The following is a 19,790-nucleotide window of genomic DNA, read 5'->3' on the forward strand; positions in this document are numbered from 1 at the left end:
CCTGTATTACTGTATCTCTGTTATTGTTTATATATATATATATATATATATTGGACATGTTTATCTCTTGCTCCTGGATCCTGTTTCAGTGAGCTCCCACACTGTGGGGAGGGAGGGTTTGGGGATAAAGGGAGACCCACGTTCTTAACTTCCAGGAATGTTCTTGCTGGTTTCCTTATCCTTGATGACTCTTACAGAGGTGCTAGAAAATGATTTTCTTTTGCCACTTATGCAAGAGGCTTGGTGCAGAAGCTGAAGGCAGTGTGTGCAAACACTCCTACTTCACACACACCCCTCCCCCATCAGGTGGTGCCTTTGGAGCACTTTTGTGTAGGAAGGAATTCCTGCTGAACTGTAGCTCTCACTCACCCCCAAATCATTGAGCAGCCCTGAGGCCCAGACCCTGCGGTGCAACAGAGCTGCTCTCTGCTACTTCCGATGGGAACAGCTGTGCCTATTGCAGGGCAGGGTTTGGTTCCGAAGAGCAAAGACTACTGCAGACACCTGACTTGGTGGCTCTCCTAATTTCTCCTGATCGCTTTAAAAAAAAAAAAAAATGCTCCTACTGTTGATATTTGTTTGTTTGCTTGTTTGTTTTCATTTTATGAAAATTTTTCATCCAAACTTCCTTTAACTTACCTGGTCAAGCTCAAATTGACTTACTGAAATTGGGAAACAAATCTCTTCCTTTTTTTTCTAAGGAAATTCTGTTGGACTGTTTCCTACTAATTACATTTCCCAGAGAGGCCAATATGAAGAGCCTGAGTTTGCCACCTTTTCCTCTAGAGAGTCACAGACTTCCTGTCCACTGAGTGGCTCACATGTTTCTCTAAGCCTGAGATTTTCCTCAGTTCTCTAATTGACAGAGGCACTTTCCTGGCTGGGCAAGGTAGCTGTAGAACCTCAGAGAAAAGCTGAGCAGGAACTTCAAAGCCTGAAGTCTCCTGGTTTGTTATGCCCCTGCTATGTAGATCTGATGACGACACACATCTCTTATTTAATGTAAAAAAGTGATTTGCTCCTGTAATTGTTTTTAGGGTGTTTCTAGACTACATAAATGAGCCCATTGAAAAGGAAGAGCTTGTGAAAATGGATGAAGATGAATGAGGGTAATTTAGAGATTAAATTCCCCCCTTTGCCAATGTGCTATTATTATACTATCTATACCAGAATTTTCACAAATGACTGGATCACTGCAATGAAGCTCATCTAAGTTGTCCTTATTGGAGTTAAAGGTTTCCATCTGGTGTCTGAGGGTGCTTGCTTCAGTTTCTGGTGGTCTGCACTTTGAGCTGAGAGTGACTTGCCTTCTGATTGCTTTGCTTGTGTCCACAGAAAACTTGGATTCTGTGCGTTTGTCTGCCTGTACTGTTACGCAGAAAGGCAGTAACACAGACACAAGTGTGTACCTTTCATTGTGAATCAGTTGGGAGAAGGTCATATTAATATTAAAGGTCAGAAACATTTTGGTCCCCTTTAAATTTTTCTTGAGCTCCTTTTGTTTATTTCCCAGAGTATTTAATTTTCACCTCCAAATAATTTCTGTTACCCTTAACTTTTCCTAAAATCCCTCGAAAAATCAGTGAACTGCAAGCAGGGAGCTAACAGATGCTCATCCACCTATTTTTGTATGGAGTGGGTGGTTTTTTTGTGTTGTTTTGTTTTGTTTATTTTTTAAACTAAGCTTGAACCAAAGTCAATTTTTAGCAAGCTGCTGTACTAATGGACTAATTATAATGTGCAGTTCAAATACATTGAGGAGATAGATGCTACTGACAATTTCTTATTCAGTTTTCTTGATTAATTTTATGTGAAAGTTGCTGCTTATTTTTAATCTTTTGTATTGGTAAATTGTAATATCCTCTGGGCAGACATTACCTTGATTTTTAGCTAGTTTGTTTAGGTGACTGTGTAAATAGAATGGCTGTGTCACTTACTAATTTCTCTCCTCCCCATCAGCTTTTTCTTATTAATTTAATCTTTTATCTTGACTTAACGCTCTAACTTTAGTATGTGCATGTGATTTTAGGACTGTCAGTACTGTTTCTGCCCCTAGCAGAGAGTCCCTCCCTTTGGAATGATGAAGTTAGGAGGAAGAATTCAGGGAGAACAATGCTAATTACCCACCATACAGATTAAAAGTTATAGCATTAATTTCCAAAATTGCTACCAAAGGAAGTCTAGAGTCCCAAGAGACCTGGCCAGGGAGTTAAGAAGGACGGAGAAAGACTGTTTTGTTTTGTCCTTTGTGGTTAAAAGAATCTTTTTCCCAAAGAAGATTCCCCCGTAGACTTCGGTTTTAAAAATGATACTAAGCTGTGTCAGTCCAGTCAGCCCTCCTGTTTGTAGTGTCTAGTCAGTTTGAGAAAGGATTGCTGCCTTTTTATGTAGTTCATTTGAGGATAGATAGACCTTAAAACCAGCATAAATACTGTACTGAGAAGAAAACATCTTTAGACAAAGGTTACTTTAATTTTTTTCCTCCCCTTTTTAATGTATTTAAAATTAAGTTGTAAAATGAAAGGTACTTTATACATGTATTCATGAAACACTACTAAACCTGCTCGTGGGTGTTCAGGCTAAACTCACCTTCCATCACCATCCCTAAACATTCTGTTCCCTACCACTTCACAAACACCTTGCCTATTTTTTACTTGATTCCATTTTTTTTTTTCTTTTATGATCTCAGATGCTTTTTGAACTGATTGAACTGTCTTCTAAGCTAAAGTACTCAGAGTTAAAATGTTTAGCTGCCTTTTATGAGGGAGTCTGGAAACTAAAGGGGTCATTTGACTATGAAAGAGGTGTTCAGTTGCGTTTCTGCATTAACAAAAGAAACTCCAGATACGTTGTTACAACTTGTTATTTCATTCTTATTTTCCTCCCCTTGTCGTTTATGTTCGCTTTATTTCATTCCTGAATTTAGTTAGCACATAGTAAGCCAAAGACTAACTTGAAATGCATTTTTGGGGATACTATATTTGCCTGTGATAATGGGCCCTCCCTGGAGAGTAGTGAATGTAATGCTTTAATCCTGTTTAAGCAGTGCAGTTGGGCATAAACTTTATTCCCTATGTGAATCCAAATGACAACAGAAAGATCTGAAAGGCTTCTCACAAGAACAGTATTACTGTCCTAGGAAGAGTAGAGTGTTGTGTTAGTTTGAATGTCTCTGAAGCCCTATAGGCAGCTCTGTAGAATGAGGAAACATTATTCTATCCATTAACTTCCTTTTATCTGTTGTCAGAAAGGTCAGTACCATCCTGTTGATGTAAGTTGTTACTCCAGAATGGAACCAAAGGAATCTGGCTTTCATCTTGTGTAGAACCAGCCTGTATATATTTCATAAGCTTTATTAGAAATTTTTTAAAGGGACAGTATCAGTTTAAAGATTTTGGGTGTGATCATCTTGCCAATATGTTCTACATCATCATTCATTTGTTTTAGGAAAAAAGCACAATTATACCTCTTTAATGTTATTATGTCTGTTATCTATCCTTCAGTTATTTGGGAAGATAGGGGAAATAATCTCTTCATTATCCAGAAGCACAGGGTTTTGCTTGATGTTACTTTAGTTCAGCTCAATCATTAAACATTTAACTTGCTGGAAACGCCAGGTACATTTGTAGATATAAAGATATTATGTAACCAAAAAAAAAAAAAAAAAGAAGTTCTTCTTAAGCCATGTCATCCTCACAAATCTTTCTTGACTAAGAGAGAAATAAGGTCATTGAACTTAGGCAAAGAGATACCTATTCCTGTTCTTCCCTGAGATAGGAGAAATGCTGTCCAACAGTGCAGAACACAGTTTGATGCTGGTAGCCTGAGGTGACCCTGGCCCTGAGGAACTCACAGACTAGTCTATGATGTGAGCACTTGGTAAGATGGAAGAAAGGACCTCAGCAACTCATTAGGAACACTTGAACAGAACCTTAATCTGGCCTCTGAAGTTGGTGAACATAGAATGTACTTATTCTTCAAACTCTATAGAACTGAAAACATCAAAGATGACCAATACTAATGGGAGGAAAATACTAAAAGACCTGAGACCTGTAATTATCCACATGGGCAGAAACTGATGTAATAATTTACTCATAACTGTTATGAGTTTACTTTTATTTGTGGGTATGAACAGCATTTGCCATGTTATAAAAGAGATCCCTGGTGATGCACATCTTTAATCCCAGCACTTGGGAGGCAGAGGCAGGAGGATCTCTTGAGTTCAAAGCCAGCCTGGTCTACAGAGTGAGTTCCAGGACAGCCACAGCTATACAGAGAAACCTTGTCTCAAAAACCAAAAGAGAGTGAGAGCCCTGGCTGTTTTGAAAATCATTTTCAGATACTTGTAAAAGTAAGACTTTATTAATAGTTTCTTTTAATTTGAGGAGGAAAAGTAATTCTTTGCCATTCCTCTGAGAATAAGAGCCACTATTCCATAGGTTTTGCATGGATGGCACACACAGTACACACATAGCATGAATTGAAAAAGTGAAAATGAGTTGCTGTCATTATTAAAGGTTGATGGAATCCTCTTTGCCTCATCCTCTTCATCCATGGAGAGTAAGTGTAAGGTTCTTCCAGAAGGGCAGGGAACCTGTTCCTCAGAAGCTGTCCAGTTTGCACCCAATATTTGGTATGATTTGTGATCTGGGTTTTTTTTGTTTGTTTGTTTGTTTTGTTTTGTTTTGTTTGTAACCATTGCTCTATTCATGAGCTAGTTCCATAGATTGACTCTTCTCCTGGCCTTTACTGGAAGCAGTAAGTTTGAGTGAGTCACATGTTGATTCAGTGATCTGGATCTCTCTGCCTCTTTTCCTTCCCTTTTTTCTTTTGAGTGGTGTGGTACCTTAATCTGTGAGAATAATGCTCGTGGGTATCGGCTTCTGGCACCTTCATAAAATACCTCAGCATAGCTTAGCATTGTTGCAGAACTGGCTTTAGACTGAGAAACCAAATAAGCATAAGAAAAAAAAAATTTATAAATAGTGGAAATAATTCTAGCTGTAGTATTTAGTTGAACTAATGTTTATTATGACTGATGAACATGATTGATGCTGTATGTATTTGGGATCCTGTTTATAGGGTCAGGGAGGGTTGGGTTGGGAGAAAGGAGAAATTGATTATGTTAGAAGGAAAATACTGCTTGTGTGTATTTGTTTTTCTTTATATCTTTCTTGCCAAAGGAAACTTGATATTCCCTATGATTGGGTTGGGGGTTTGAGGCCTTTACGATCTGATATGCAGCACAATGTGCAGAACCATGCAGGTGATGTGAGGTGTCCAGTAGGTTCAGGATGCCCAGGGGCAGATTTACAACCCTTTGTGTCTGTGGCTGTCATGCCCCACCCCCAGACCCACCAGCCTCTCCTGGTGATCCATTACCTCTGTACATAGCAAAGCTTAGGCAAAGGAAGAGTATGTGCATGTCCAGGTTTGCAGGTGAAAAGAGACAGATAGAGACATGTACCCAAGGAATTTGGAGAGGAGTGGAGAGGTGAGTGATGTATCTTGATCTAGGAAAATTAAGGTAAAATGAGTCATCTCTGCCATGTTAGTGAATGCTGTACTAGTAGTAGCCCAACAGCTTTAAAACTTTATTTCCTTTTCTTATACCAGGGATTATTCTGTTTAGACCAAAACACAAACAAAAGAAAACTCAAACCAAGAAGTTGAGAGCTAGCCGCACACTTGGCACCTGCAATAAGGCGTGCCGTTCAAGGATTGGTTGATAAGTTGGGGGAAGTGTTGCTCCTTCTTGTGGGACATGTGAGTGAGAAATTATGTTAGCTTAGGGAAAAATTAAACCTTTCTGCCCTCATTCTGGGACAGAATTTCTTGGCTCCCTAGTCCTAATATAAACTATATCTCAAGAACTTTTTTTTTTTTTTTTTAGATAAATGTCCCGTCTCACAGAACTTGAGTGGGATTTGATTTTGATACCAAAGACACTGTTATACCATTGCTTATTCTCAAGCTTTCCAAACAGTCAGAGGGGATAAAGCAAAACACTGAGGTTGGAAAAGAAGAGCTTTATCTTGTCTCTGTTCTTCCCATTTCCTTCACTCCTTCCTTACTTCTTGGAAGTCGTTCTTTTGGTCTCTCTGGCTTTGGGAAGAGATTGATACTGTTCCTCCCTGCTGCTCTGTGAAAATGAGTCAAGTTATTCAGCCTAACATTGATGTTCTTGCCAAGAAAGAAACTTGGGGAGTCCAAAAAGAAAAGTAGTTGAATTTTTATTTTCCTTTATCTAATTCTTCCAAATAAAAGTACCCATCCAACCTGTTAGATAACAGTATTTAGTTAGGAAGAACGGACTACAGCCACGTGATAGTTTCTTACTCCTGTAGTGCTGTTTTGCTCCGTGGTGTTTTTAGGATATGGCCTCTGGGAAGTTAAGTTCATTATTAGGCATAAACATAGACAGGGAGAAACCAAAAGGCCAACAAACGTGATCAGGTTGCTAAACTTCATGAAAGCTTTACTTGTTATTCTGACATTATATAGATGTAGTGTTAATGTTGTGTGACTTTTCAAAGCATTAGGTAGGTTTATATGGAATAGGGATATTGAAAATAAGAGCACTTGAAACAAATGCTGTGGGTACCAATGTATGCATCATAAACATCATTTCAACTGTGAAAATGAAGCTCCCAGGTTCAGGGCGGGAAACAGTTTATGATTCTTCTGCATCTCTGAGTCTGCCCACACTGCACAGGACTCCACCTCCCTTGTCACCTTCTGGTTCAAATCCAGGACACTGTCAGAAACTTACAAACCCCAAACTAATGTACTAAGGGAGGGGAGGGAGGAGCTGAGGTCTGCTGCAAAGTTTTTCATGTTTTCTTTACTTGTTCATCACTGTTTAATATAGCCACAACCTCACAAAAGCAGCTTCAAGCTTCTTTCCTAACTTGACAGTGGTTTTGATCTCCATCACTGTATCCCAAGGTCTGCAGGCAGACAGCTGGCTACAGTGCTATTTCAACAAGGAAGCGTCTGTGCATGGGAGTTCTTTATATGATCTCATAAGATAACAGTGGGCAGTCAATGCCCATTCAGACCCCGAAAATTATAGGAGGAAATGAAGTGCACTTTCGCACACTGGTAAGTGTCTGTTAGGAGCACTGTAGTAGGTTGGCTGGGGGAGGTGTGTCTTAGTTTCCATTCCTACAGGAGTCTGCAGAAGGCACATGCTTTCTAGGTGAAGTGAGCTAGTTAGTGCTAGCCTGGTTAGGTAAGTTGCAAACAATGTGGGAGTGGGAGTGGCATGTCCTCCAAGACTGTGACCATATTACAACATTGGCTTTCTACAATATGAATGGTAAATGGTCTCCTCTAAGACCAGATGGCAGGAGAAAGACTTCTTTTCACTCCTTACGTCTGCTTCCATGGGAATGTGTGCATTACTCAGTCCACAGGAAGGCTCACTGAGGGAGGTACCCTGTCCCCACAGTGGGCCTCAGCCATTCCTCTCGTCTGTGGTAGTGGAGGCTAGGTGAGTAAGTGTGGGGTTCTCTGCCCACCACTTGTCCAGGAGCTGTTGTATACCTCATTTCTAACTCGTGACTGAGTGACTTGCTTTAACTTCCTCTCAGCCCTACAGAGTTGCCAAGTCTGCCCTCCCTCTTCTCAGCAACATTAAACTCTGGCCTATAGCATCACTAGACCTGTCACCTAGGGTGGGACAACCCCTCTCCCCACCCACCTCAAGCCTCTGAATGTCTCTTTGAAGCTACTACAAACTGAGGGCAAATTGCAATCTTGTGTTTCTTTTCATTGCCAGGGATCTTCACAGGTCTCTTAACATGTCTCCCCCACCATCTTGCCTTCAAGGACTGCCAGCTGGCCTCTCCCCAGTCTGCCCCTTATTTCTAGCTGCTGGATACACATCAGCTTCTGTCCTTGCCTTTTCCAAGTGGGGTCAAGGCTGACATTTCCCCTCTGAAGCCTTGGGTTTCTGTTCATTGCCAGGATTTGGTAGAAAAGACACCAAAGGTTCTTTTAAGCTGATTGCCGCATATACATTTCACTTGTTTCCTGTGTGACATGACCAAAAAATAATTCCAAATCTTTAAGTTTATATTATTAATATTATTATAATTATTATTATTTGACAATCTTATATCCAACGGGCTTTCTGGACGCTGCATCTCCGGCCCTTTCAACGTTTTTCTTTGAATGTAGTTCTTAACTTGCAATTCCCATCCCCAAAGTTGGGGAGAAAAAAGCTTAGCCAGGCCAGGTCATAATACTGCTGCTATAAGCCAGGGGAGGGTGGTTTCTTTGTTTTGTTTTGTCTTTCCATTTCCAGCCAAAACCAAAGATTTCTTAATGATTGTATAAACTCAAAACAAACAAAAAAACCAAAGAAAAGGGAAGTCTTCGGCCTCAACCCAGTCTGTGGTATCCTGGCACTTCGAGGCATGCCCAAGGATAGGTGGGGACACTTCTGGTCAGCTCAAAAGGACAAGCAAGTTTCTTTCCAAGTTGAGGGTTTTGTTCAGGTGCATGCTTAGTATTCTTGGCCCTTACCCGCTTGGTGAGCAGAGCATGCATGAAAGAAATTGGCACATCAGATTTTACAAAAGCCAAAATCTCATCACCATCACAACTCATGGGACCCATGTGATGGCAGCCAGGGTCACCCCCAGAGCTTAGCACAGAGCCTTAGAGCTGGGAGTTGCTACAGGGTGGCCACAGACTCCACAGAGTGGGGAAGCTGAAGACGCTGGCACAGGATTGGCTGCTCTGCTGGGTGCTTTCTCCTCTGGGGCAGGGTCTCCACCCAGGGCCCTTCTAAGCCTTCTTTCTCTTTTCTGTTACTGGAACTGCTTGGAAGTGGCTGTCCTGTTTGTGAGGAAACATGCAGAATGATTATCAGACTTATCTTATTTGTAGTTTTGTTTCCTTTTGCAGCGCACTGTGCAACTATGCATTGTATTTCATAACCTTTGTGCTAGGTAGATGCCTGTGACTTTTTAACTTGGGGTGGGTGGGTTAGGGAGTCGCAAATGAAGGAAATTTTTACATGGATCTTTCTAATCTCAGTTGATTGGGGGAGGGGGGGTTTGGTTCTAGGGTCATACAAGCTCTATCCCAAAGCAAAATCCAAATGTTAATAATACTAGCCTGATGCAGATACCAAAGACAATTTCTTTCCTGCAGAACCTTAGACTTGTGTATTAAGTACGATTACCCAGCACTTGCATTAGTCTAACCTCAGTAATTCCAAAGCTTAGATGTATATTTTGGTATATTTCCAGGATATTAAAAGAAAAATGTCGTTTAACTTCTTGTTTGTTTCAGTGTAATGCTCTTAAAGTCATAGCATGAAATAATTGAGCTGTCTTATTCTTGGTAGTTTGAAATAATAGTATTTTTGTATGTTTTGGGTGTGTCTGTATGTATTAACATAACAGTTTTCACTGCCTAGGTGTTGATAATAAAAATGAAAGATTCTGAGTGTACATACTATTCAGTAACAATCTCCACCAGTGTCCACGTGAGCGTGGGATCATGACTGCCCAGCTGGGGTCCGCTTTTAAAGAGACGGTGATTGTGTTTTTCTGAAGATGTTTATTTCTGTCTTTAAGAATCTTCCCCACTTCTTTTTTCCTTCTTTTTTTTTTTTTAAATTAATATTGATTCAGGGGTGTTTTTCCACTGTTGTCAAGGGAGGAACACAAGGGGAATTGGTACCTTGGCCTCCCAAAATATGTTATTTTATGTACTTTAAAATGTGAGTTTGAGTTCTTCTTTGTGGAAACTTACAATATGATGTACATGATTCTTTGCAGAATTGCCCAGAAGCTTGATGAAGCGATGGCAATTCCTGCGTAGTTACTGGGTGTCCTCTTACATTTCTCCTTAAGATGGCTTTGCAGTCTGGGTGGCTGTGTAGCCCCACTGCCACAGAGCATCTGTGCCATTTCTCCTTTGATGGAGATAGTTTATCAAAATCAGCTGGTAGCCTGGAGCACTGGCCCTTGTTATCTGTGCCCCTGGGAAATGTGTTTTTCTTGGTTTGGAAAACCTGAAACACAAACAGTTCGACTTCTTGGGGATTAGCTGATGCCTCCAGAGGCCTGGGGAAATGGTGGAGACTATGAGCGGTGCTGTCTCTTTAAAAAGTGCCCTTTATGTGATTGCCCCTCCTGGGGCTGCCAGAGGGGCTGGGGCTTGGAGAGAATGTGTGGATGCCAGTGAAACAGAATGAAATGGTGGGTTTTGTGTAGATGCATTTGTCTGCTGTAATTTTTTATATATATTAAACTTACTGTAACTGTACAGTTCCAATTTCTGTTGTAAAACATTAAACCATTTTCCAAGTGTTTTCACATTGTCTGTGTCTCTGTGAAGTTGTTGCCCGGTATTCTGCTGCTTTACACGGGCATATGCACAGCTACTCACACGGGCCCTCCAAATCACTTCTCCCCACAGCTCTTCCTAAGAACCTCAGAACCTAAGCACCTTAGCCTCATACTCCCCACCTGGCTTTCTTAATAAGCTTTGGTCACTGTTTTTCCTTCTCCACACCCTCCGTGGGGTTTAGTGGAACCCCGAGTTAAGGAGCAGTAGTCTCCTTCAGAGCTGGCTGCTTTGTAGGATCAAACACGCAGGCTTTTGACTTGACGCTGCAAGGATCCTCAAAGCTCAGTCTCACTGTGTGTAACAGGGGTTGAGCCTGACTCTCCTGGCTCTGTTGGCTGCCTGGCTGACTAACAGGACCAGGAGCCTCCAGCATTTCTTCCCAGGCCTTGAACCAGGAATGGTGGGAGAGAATCCTCTGAAGGTGGCACATCCCAACTGGTCTCTCGTCCTGCTGTGTGCCTAAATTTCTGCCTTCTAGACAGCTAATCATCTGGCACTTCATCCAACCACCAATTGCATAAGGAAAATGGAATCCTATACTTCCCCCAAAGAGAGAAGACTTGAGCTTTTGGGAAGTGCCCCTGACAGCCATATGCTGACAAGACCCCATCTCAAAGTGATAGAGTGTCAAAGCCAAAAGACATACAGAAGCCCTGCCTTTCTTTAGCTCCTAAATCAACTTTTTCCCCCATTCTTTCCCTTCTAATATTTATGTCTTGCATGTAAGTCTGTAAAGTTATTTTTTAAGGTAATTTCAAATTTTCAACATCCTCTTCAGTAGAGACAATGGCATCTTCATACCTAAGAGACTCTAATAAGGACTGAGACTGTGACAAAGTAGCTGTATTTTAGCTGCTTCCAGGGCCCCATAGTACTCTCTGTGGGGTAAGGTGATGAGGCACTGCCCTGTGAAGAGCCGTCTCTCATTCCAAAGACCAGGAACAAGTTCTTAATCACTCAGCCATCTCTCCAGCCCTCTTTTTTTTTTTTTTTAACGATACATGGCTTTACATTTTAACCGTGAAATAGGACTGTTTGTTTTAAACCCTCTGAACCAAATGATAGTACTCCGTATCTTACAGCTAGTAGTATCCACAATAGAAGATTGGCCCTATTACAGAAAGTTGACTGCCAGGTGTCAGGCAGGGCAGGAGTCCTGCCTGTCCCAGAAATAAGCAGTGTCACCTTGGACATGGTGACACATCTCCCAGCAACTCTGCTTCCCTGACTCTGATGTTGTGAGTCTGTCTGACCTGCTCAGCTCCCTCACAGCTGGCTTTTTCTGTATTTATACTGCAGGTAAGATCCCCTGCCCGGTAGCTCACTGCCAGCTCTCCCCTTTGCCTAAGAGACACGTTCATAACAACTGGGTCAAACTCTTATTTTTCCACCCATCTTCAATCCGCTGATCTTGATATGAGGCCCAGACCAGGCCAGGATATCAGACACACTGTTTCTAAAGACCCTAACCTCAGCCTTAGAGGTGAGTGGACAGCCCCTGCAAGACCGGGTTGCATGTAGAAAGCCTTTATACGCTGCTAAGATTGTTGGAATCCCTAATTTTTCGGTGCCTTTTAACAGATAGCCTTGGATTTCTGTTTTTGAAAAGGGTACAGATTTCAGTTTTTCCTCTCTCATTAGTTGGGCTTGGTGAACTGGGAGTTATGTAAGAGACGCCCCACTTAGAGAAGGCAGTACTGAGGTCTCTTGGTGAGGGAGGCTGACCTAAAAATAATGTTGTCCATGCTCCACCCACATGAATGCCATGGCAGCTGCTGTCACTCCTGGATGCTCTGCTCAGTGTTACTCCCCCGAGCTGTCCTGCTCTCCACCGTGAGGTTCACGTTGGGAAGTCCTTCCGCCATCCTCTGCTGTTCCAGTTAGAAGACCAGGCCTCCATTCTTTGACTGGGCATTTCCCCGTATGGAGGCATAGCCTAATGCTGCATTCTGCACAGACACTGCCTCCCGGCAGCTTGTACAGCTTGAATGGCTTCATGTACTGGTACCCATCTAACTGAATCAGTAATTTTTCACTTTCTGCAGAGGCAGCCTACGGATTTCTTGTCTCCATCGCTACCCCAGGCTTCACCACTGAAGTAAGGCTTCAAACAACATTTTTAGCAAAGCATTTATTATGCAAAATAGCGAGGCTTTATTTAGCAAGCCAGTATAAGTTAAAACCCAGGAGATCAGCAGGTTCTCTATCCATGGGCACAGGCACTTTAATTATACCATGAGGTTGCAGTCTACTGACTGAGTCTGTCATTGTACCTGCAGACCTGGGTGGTCTGGGTCTTCCTGCCACTCAAGAGGGGTTGAGCGGAGTCCCTGGAAGAAGGTGGGACTTGCTCATTTTCTCTCACCCACTTGGCTTAGTTCATTGTCAGTGATGACATCCTGCTTTCCATGCCTCTATGTGCGCAAACCATTTGCGCTCTAAGAGCATGGTATCCATGAAGGTAAAGCATCTTTTCGTTACTCCCAGGATACCTGGCACAATGGTAAGGAGATTTGGAAAGGATGGAAGGAGGCCCCTTGTAACTGCTCCCCTGCATGTGGCTTCCCTTTCAGCCACCACTGACACTTGCCAGGGCCCCCTCAGACCTTTCACAATGTGGCCTAATTACATGTTATCTTGCCACTGGGAAGGATGACAACAGAAGCCAGATTTTACAGCAGGAGCGAAGCAAGTCAATACCACTGGAACAATACACACACAGTACCCGGGGCTTCTCTGGGGATTTTACAAAGCAAACTGAACTCAGCTATGAGAGGAAGTATGGTAATGCCCCACCCCCGACCCCTGGCTAGGGCTTGGCTCTGCAGTGAGAGGGGCCTGCCAGAAGACCCAAGAACAGGGCTGTGGTATGAGACTGAGAGGGACTCTCCCTTTAAAGAGTCCAGGGATGACATTCTGTGTAGGGCGCTTTGGAGCTGTAGAAGAAAAACGTGATGACTGGAATCGTCCTCTTCGTAAAACGGTGACTGCGAAATTAATAAACTGAATTGTAAATGCTTTGTCTCCGTCCTTCACAATTGATGTCATCAGGTGGGGCCTGTGAGTGGGAAATCCCCTGGCTGTTAGCGAGGGGGCAGGGTCTGCATATGCAGGGCATCATAGGTGTCCTTGGTGGCAGCGCTGAGCCCCTGGTGAAAGCAAATCACAGAACAATGAGCAGGAGCCCACAGGTACAAGTTTACAATCTGTAGCTCATCCGTGGTTCCCACAGCCGGGTTCCCAGAGCCCGAGAAGGTCCCCTCGTGCCACAGGTGGGAGTCTTGCCTGAGAATGCTGGCAGAAAGATGGGCTCTGAAGCAACCCCTTTCAATCCTGATTCTTGCTCCTTCCTCAACTCTTTCTCAATACTGTACTGTGCAGCACCAGGACCCATCAGACTTCCCATCTAAGCAGAGGAAGGCAGCTTCCCCATGTCACATACTGAGCTAGAATCTGGGAGATACCAGAGAATCTGGTACAAGGATCCACAGAAAAGTCTGGAGCAGCCACAGGGAAAGTAGCTGCTCCTTGACCTCAGCCCATATCCAGGAGCTTCCAGGCTTTGGAACCTGTGGTATATTCTTTGGACAGGGGGCCTACGCTGGACACAGTCTGGCTGGAAGTCCTCTCTCCCTGTTCCAGGGACTGGAAAGGTAAGCCAGTGAGCAGCTTTGGATATCATGGCACTCAGGCAAGCCCAGCAACAAGAAAGATGAAGCCACTGGCGATCCCTTTTTAGAAAAGTAGGTTCTCTGCACATAGTTTGCATAATCACTTGCACTGATTTACATAAAACAGGCATCTAATTACAGTAACAGTTTTTCTTTTGAAACTGCCTTTTTGTTGTTGTTCAATCTTCCTGCCCACTCTCTTAGGTCTTACTAAATCTTGGAATTGGGGGGCAGAGCTAAGCTAACAGTAGACGAAGGAAATAGTCACCCATGTAGGGCCCTTTTCCTATTTCTGCCTGTACCTCCAGGGCCTCCCTTCCCATCATCTAGATAGCTGCTATTGTCTGCCCTACCCATATGGCATGTGGCTTCCATAGCTGAGTCCCCACCCAGCTGTGGAAACGTAATGGCAGTGGACTGGCCTCTGGTCTGCTTGTGTGGCCTGGGCTTGCTCTCCCTGGCTGTTGACAAGACTGGTATCATCAGGAAGCAAGCGGATAGTAGCTTCAATGTTACCCCAAGTCAGATGGTACTGCCCGGGAGGGGGCAGCAGCTCTTACCTGGTAAAGACCATCGTGGCCCTTGCCTCTCCGCCTCTGTGAACCGAGATTAGAAAGGAAGAGAGTCAGCGGCCGCACAACTGCCCCTACTCAAGGGATCAGGATGGAATGTTTCCTGACCAGCATCCCTCCCTCCCCCAATAGAGAAGAGGCCTGAGGCCACTAGGCAGACCTTCGCCTCCATAGAATAAGGTGACCCGTGGATCCGATAGGGGCCCGGTTCATTCTGCCCAAGTCAGATCTTTGGGTTCTGGGCAGCATATATTGCTGGCTGCCTGGAATAAATGAACCTCCCCATGACTCCGATATCTTGTGCCATCGGAAAGGCTGATTGAGAACAGCAACCAGAAGATGGTTCTGATGCAGAGCCAGTCCTCACCCTGCTCCTCCTGAGGGGAGTTCAAGTCTTCCCTGTGGAAGGCCCTGGCCACACAGGGTTGCACAGGAACCCCGACTCAGAGGAACTCAATGCTCTGGCCTTGGTATTTTGAAATTCTTATGAAATCATTAATGAACAAGGGGCCATACACTTTCATCCTCCTCACCCTTCCCCCACCAGGGGACCCCATGGCAGCTGTCACATGGGCTTTTCTCAGTTGGAGGAGGAATGGGTGGGAAAGGAAGACTGGCTGGAATGTCTGAAAGACCAGAAGGAATCCTGGGGCGTCAGGGAGCAGCAGCACTCACCTCGCCTTTCATCCCGATCTCACTGTAGGCCTCTGCCATCTTATCTTTCTGCAATGCCTGGAGGAAGAGAAGTGGCATACCTCTTAGCTGATACAGAGTGGGCCTTCCCCCAGAAGCCTCCGGGTTCCCAAGCTGGCAGGCTCCAGTCGTCGAGGCTCCAAGCCTTATCCATGCTGCCCACAAACAACTCTATACCGTGCTTCTCGGCCTGATGGTGGAATCTTCTGATCCACCTGCTCTGTACACTAGACAATTCAGGTTAGACGCAGAGAGAAAGGCTTTGGAACTATACATCAAGGCTCAGGGACAGCAACAAGACAAAGATGAGGTTCTGGGACACTGCTCAGCTTAAGGGGACTTTCTGAAGCTACCAGCATGTGACACATGACCATCCAGGGAAAGGATGGCCTGGACAGAAAGACTGGAGAGGGGGCAGCCCCTCCTCCAGCCGTCTTCCAGCTCTGTGGGGTGAATGGTGAAGTCTCCCATACTTACGTTGTACACGCCTTCCTGGGGGTTCCTCCGCCTCTGCTGAGGAACAGAAAGGGGCAGAGATGAGGTAGAGAGAATCCAGGCTGGAACGCATAATCAACCCCATGCTGCCTTACCCGCTCACTGCCTTGTCCTATGGCTCAGCTCTCAGTCTCCTTTACACACACACATACACACACACACACACACACACACACACGCATACACACAGCCTTGTTCAGGCTCGCCTTGGGCCCTGGCTGCAGCTCCACAGCTCATGCTTGGCTACGCATACCTGTGCACACTCTTCACATTCCCTCCTGGGCAGACCTTCCTCTGCTGATGGTCTTTCCGCCCCCTTGCAAAGGTAACCCCACACTCATCACAAACTGAGACCTGGCCTGGGTCACCTCAGTCAGGGCAGAGCCAGCAGCCAGTCAGTGCTCATCAGGTCCTACTGAGATGTGGCCACAGAAAAGAGTGGCATCCTCCCTCCTTGCCTTTTCCAGACACCCTGAGGGGTTGGGGATGTTCCTGTTTGCCACACCCAGCACAGGACCCAGGCCCGAGTGGACAGGCATGGGCAGAAACACTTGAGGACATGGGTAGCTTTGAGTAGTACTGACCTTAAGCTGGGCATCTGTCCTGAGCCCTGCCTCTAGTCGAGGAGTCACCCAGCCCTTCCCCTCCCTATAGGGGTGGAGTCTACAAAGCCAAGAGAGCACGGGAACCTGGAGCCTGATGTGGCCATGTTCTGGACATGTTCTAAACATTTTGAATCTAGAATTCCTTCTCCACGGCTTAGCCCTCCCTGTGTGTATCTGACATCAGGGCCCCTATGGCACAGTTGGTGCTGCCATGTGTCGGCCAAGGAGCAGCAGAGGGGAGGTGGACAGAGCTTAGACGTGAAGGCTGGAGTGACACACTAATGTGCCAAGGCTCCTCATGAGGAAGGAAGGCAGGGGGCAGCGGCAAGCAGGTCTTTGTCATCCTCTTGTCCCAGGTCCTACGGTCTATGGTACTGTGGGTCTAGAGGCCACTGTGCTGGTATGAGCAGCCCTCCCTCAGAGCCCACACACCCAGAGGCAGAGGCGCTCCCTACCTGTTTGCCTCCCATCTCGGGATCCCGAGCCCGCTTCTTTTCCAAAACGTCGTATTCCTCTCTTCGGCCTAGGTTGAGCTCCTAGAACAGGAAACAGGACCTTGAGGCAAATGGGGCCGTATCAATCGAAACTACAGTTTGTTTTTCCACCTGGTGGCTCCAAAAAAAAAAATTTAAAAAGGAGGAGCATAAAGGAAGGTAAGAGATATCTCAGTGGGAAAGGCACTAGTCTCAGCCTAAAGATCTGAGTTCAGTCTCCAGGACCCACATGGTGAAAGGGGAGAATTCCTCTGACCTTTTATGTGTGCATCATGTTACACAGAGAGAGAGAGGAAGGTGGAGCACAGCCCAACAGAAAGTAAACGCAATGTTTACATTTTATTTATGTGTGTGTCTGTGTACCACATGCCTGCAGAAGACACATCCAGTCCCCTGGAACGAGGGTTTGCAGGCGTTTGTGAGCCACCACGCAGGTGCTGGGGAAAAGGCCAGGGCCCCTGCAAGAGCACTCAGCACTCAGCGCTACCTCTTCAGTTCCGGTAAATGCAATTTTTGGAAAATTACAGGGGCAAGAAAGGTGGCAGGTACTGCTTCATCTTCGTGCCAGCACCTCAGAAAATACCCGCTACCTTGATGGCGCATGGCGGAGCCCCAAAGTCAGCACGTGCTGATGTGTCTAACGGGGTGAATAATACACTTTCATTAGCAGGTGAAACTGAGGCTTCTGGGGGGGGGGCCCTGCACTTGTGTGATCCCCGGCCGCCCTCCCACTCCCCCACCCCCACCCCCCACCCCCCACCCCCCCGTGCTGCAGCCTTTGAAGGCAGGGCTGTGCCCCGCAGCTCATCCTTGAAGCTCTTCATCCTCATAGCAGCTCCGTGGGACAGGCATGATAGCTGCTCCAGTTAGAAGCCCGAGGTTCAACAGCTTGCCACCTGGCCAACAGCAAAAGCTGTGGACCGGACTGGAAGCTGAGCCTGGCTTTGGAGTTTCCTGAGACCAGGCTTTCCAGGCAGGTCCGCAGAGCCGGAACTTACGTTGTAGAGCTGGTTGGAACCCTGCTGGTAGGCGGCAGCGTCTGCACTTCCGCTGAACTGCAGGAGGGGAGAGAGAAGCGCAGCTTAGCACCATCTCCAAGAAAGCCATCATCGGGCTGGCTACAGTGCTGAGCTGGGGGACAGCCCCTCCATGCACGGTGACAACAATCGGCGCATACCTTGTTGCTGTGGCTAGCCCTCACAGGCTCCCAAGGCATGGCAGCTCTCTTCTGAACTTGGTTGTCCTTTTTCCTGCCTGTGACCTGACTGTCTACAACTTCAGTCTTGGGAGAAGTTAACTATCCCAAGCAAAAGGCCTTGCTCCCACCCCCACCCCGCACCCTGCCTGCAGAGGTGCCAGGTTCTCCATCCGTGCCTGCCGAGAGCCAGGAGTACTCTCCTGTGTCCCTCTTCCGGGGACCCTGAGGACGCTCGGAGTAGACAGTGGCTACAAAAAGCTGTCTATTAACTAGGCCCGAGGGCACCATCACTCATCCAGCCTTTTCCTGAGGGGGAGACATCGTAGCTTGCTTTAGTGTCCTGAGCATGTGCCCGGAGCTGACATGACCACACATGCCCCCTAAGCTGAGAGGAATTACAGGGTTTCACAGTCGGTGCTCTGGGGAGAATCTTACGGATCAGCTAGGGATTATTTCCGAATTTAAAAATGAGTAAAGAAATAAAGTAAGACTTTATTTATTTATTTCAAATAAAATCTGATGCCAGGGAGGAAATGTGCTATCGTGCTCTGGAGGGATCCAACTTCTTCTGTCTCCCAAGATGTGTCCTTTCCACAAAGGCCACAGTTTCGTGCACCTGTTGGGGACCAGTGCTCTGCCCACCACTCATTTGCAGATAGGGAAACTGAGGCTTAGAGAGAAAAGCTGATGTGGCCTTGATTAGCAGCTCGACAGTGGGCCTGAAGAAGAGGCCTTTCACCTTCTTGTCCTTAACTGCCGAGTGTAAGCCATCTGTTTGCCAGCCGGAGCCATGGGACTCTGGCATCCAGGCATGGGTACCTATCCTCACTAATGCACCCAGCATTTGTTGGCTCACTGTCCCTCCCACCCTGTCTGCCAGAGACTGATACCCCACCTCCTCAGCCCGCCCACTGTGCAGTCTTGGCTGTCACCTGCCTTGCCCGTGGATACCAAAACAAAGCCCAGGCCTGAGACTCTCCCACCATACATCCTCCCTCAAGAGCCCAAGGAGACCCACCTTTGCTCTCAGGTACAGGGCGGTGACAATGACTCCGTAGATCAAGAGGATTCCATCTAGCAGGTAGCAGAGTTTGGGGTCCAGCAGACCAAAGCTCTGTGCCGCTGTGCCGAGAGAGGAAACTGGTCAGCCATGCTCAAGCTTGCCAGAACACATCCCTCCTTCCCCAGACTGACTCTATGTGACTAGGACAGTAGGTCCTACAGTGGCCAGTGTGGTACCAGGCGTGGTGGCCACCGAGCCTGAGAAGGACAAGGGGGCGCTCGGAGAAAAATGAAAGCATCTGCTACGCACGAAACTTCCGCTTTGGTGACATGGAAGCCCCGCTCGCTGTAAGTGAGCCCTCGCATCAGCTATGAACTATGACCCTCAGAAAGGTGCCATGGCCTTGGTAACTAAGGCCTTCCCATAGAGAGAGACTCCAGGGGTTAAGAAATGTGGGGCTCAGAAACTCAACAAATTGAGTGGAGTCATCTAAATGCAGTTGTCAGTGAAGTCTAGTGTAGTGACACACACCAGTAATGCCAGCACCGAAGCGGCAAGAGGATTGTGAACTCGAGGCCAGCATGTGCTGCCTAAGTTCCAGACAACCTACGTATTCCAACTCAGGGCCTCTCCTGTTCTCTCTCTCTCTCTCTCTCTCTCTCTCTCTCTCTCTCTCTCTCTCTCTCTC

At 46.0% G+C, this 19,790-nt stretch overlaps 2 protein-coding genes across 2 annotated transcripts in view; one reads left to right on the top strand and one right to left on the bottom strand.

The window, feature by feature from the left end:
- Pou2f1 (POU class 2 homeobox 1) overlaps window positions 1–10,337 on the top strand; it is a 144,585-nt gene extending 134,248 nt beyond the window's left edge. The window contains exon 17 of the transcript XR_008722085.1: window positions 1,038–10,337. The gene's annotated coding sequence lies outside the window, so the exon portion shown is untranslated. The remainder of the gene's footprint in view (window positions 1–1,037) is intronic.
- Window positions 10,338–12,524: 2,187 nt separating this feature from the next.
- The window catches only part of Cd247 (CD247 molecule), a 69,510-nt gene continuing 62,244 nt past the window's right edge, over window positions 12,525–19,790 (bottom strand). The window contains exons 2-8 of the mRNA XM_055624373.1: window positions 19,118–19,221; window positions 17,900–17,956; window positions 16,863–16,943; window positions 15,785–15,820; window positions 15,290–15,346; window positions 14,603–14,638; window positions 12,525–13,520 (exon numbers count right to left, since the gene is read on the bottom strand). Coding sequence (XP_055480348.1) covers window positions 13,455–13,520; window positions 14,603–14,638; window positions 15,290–15,346; window positions 15,785–15,820; window positions 16,863–16,943; window positions 17,900–17,956; window positions 19,118–19,221 — 437 coding nt within the window. The 3' untranslated portion in view covers window positions 12,525–13,454. The remainder of the gene's footprint in view (window positions 13,521–14,602; window positions 14,639–15,289; window positions 15,347–15,784; window positions 15,821–16,862; window positions 16,944–17,899; window positions 17,957–19,117; window positions 19,222–19,790) is intronic.

Source organism: Psammomys obesus, unplaced genomic scaffold (assembly GCF_907164565.1).
Source record: "Psammomys obesus unplaced genomic scaffold, mPsaObe1.curated_primary_1811, whole genome shotgun sequence".
Lineage (NCBI taxonomy): Eukaryota > Metazoa > Chordata > Mammalia > Rodentia > Muridae > Psammomys > Psammomys obesus.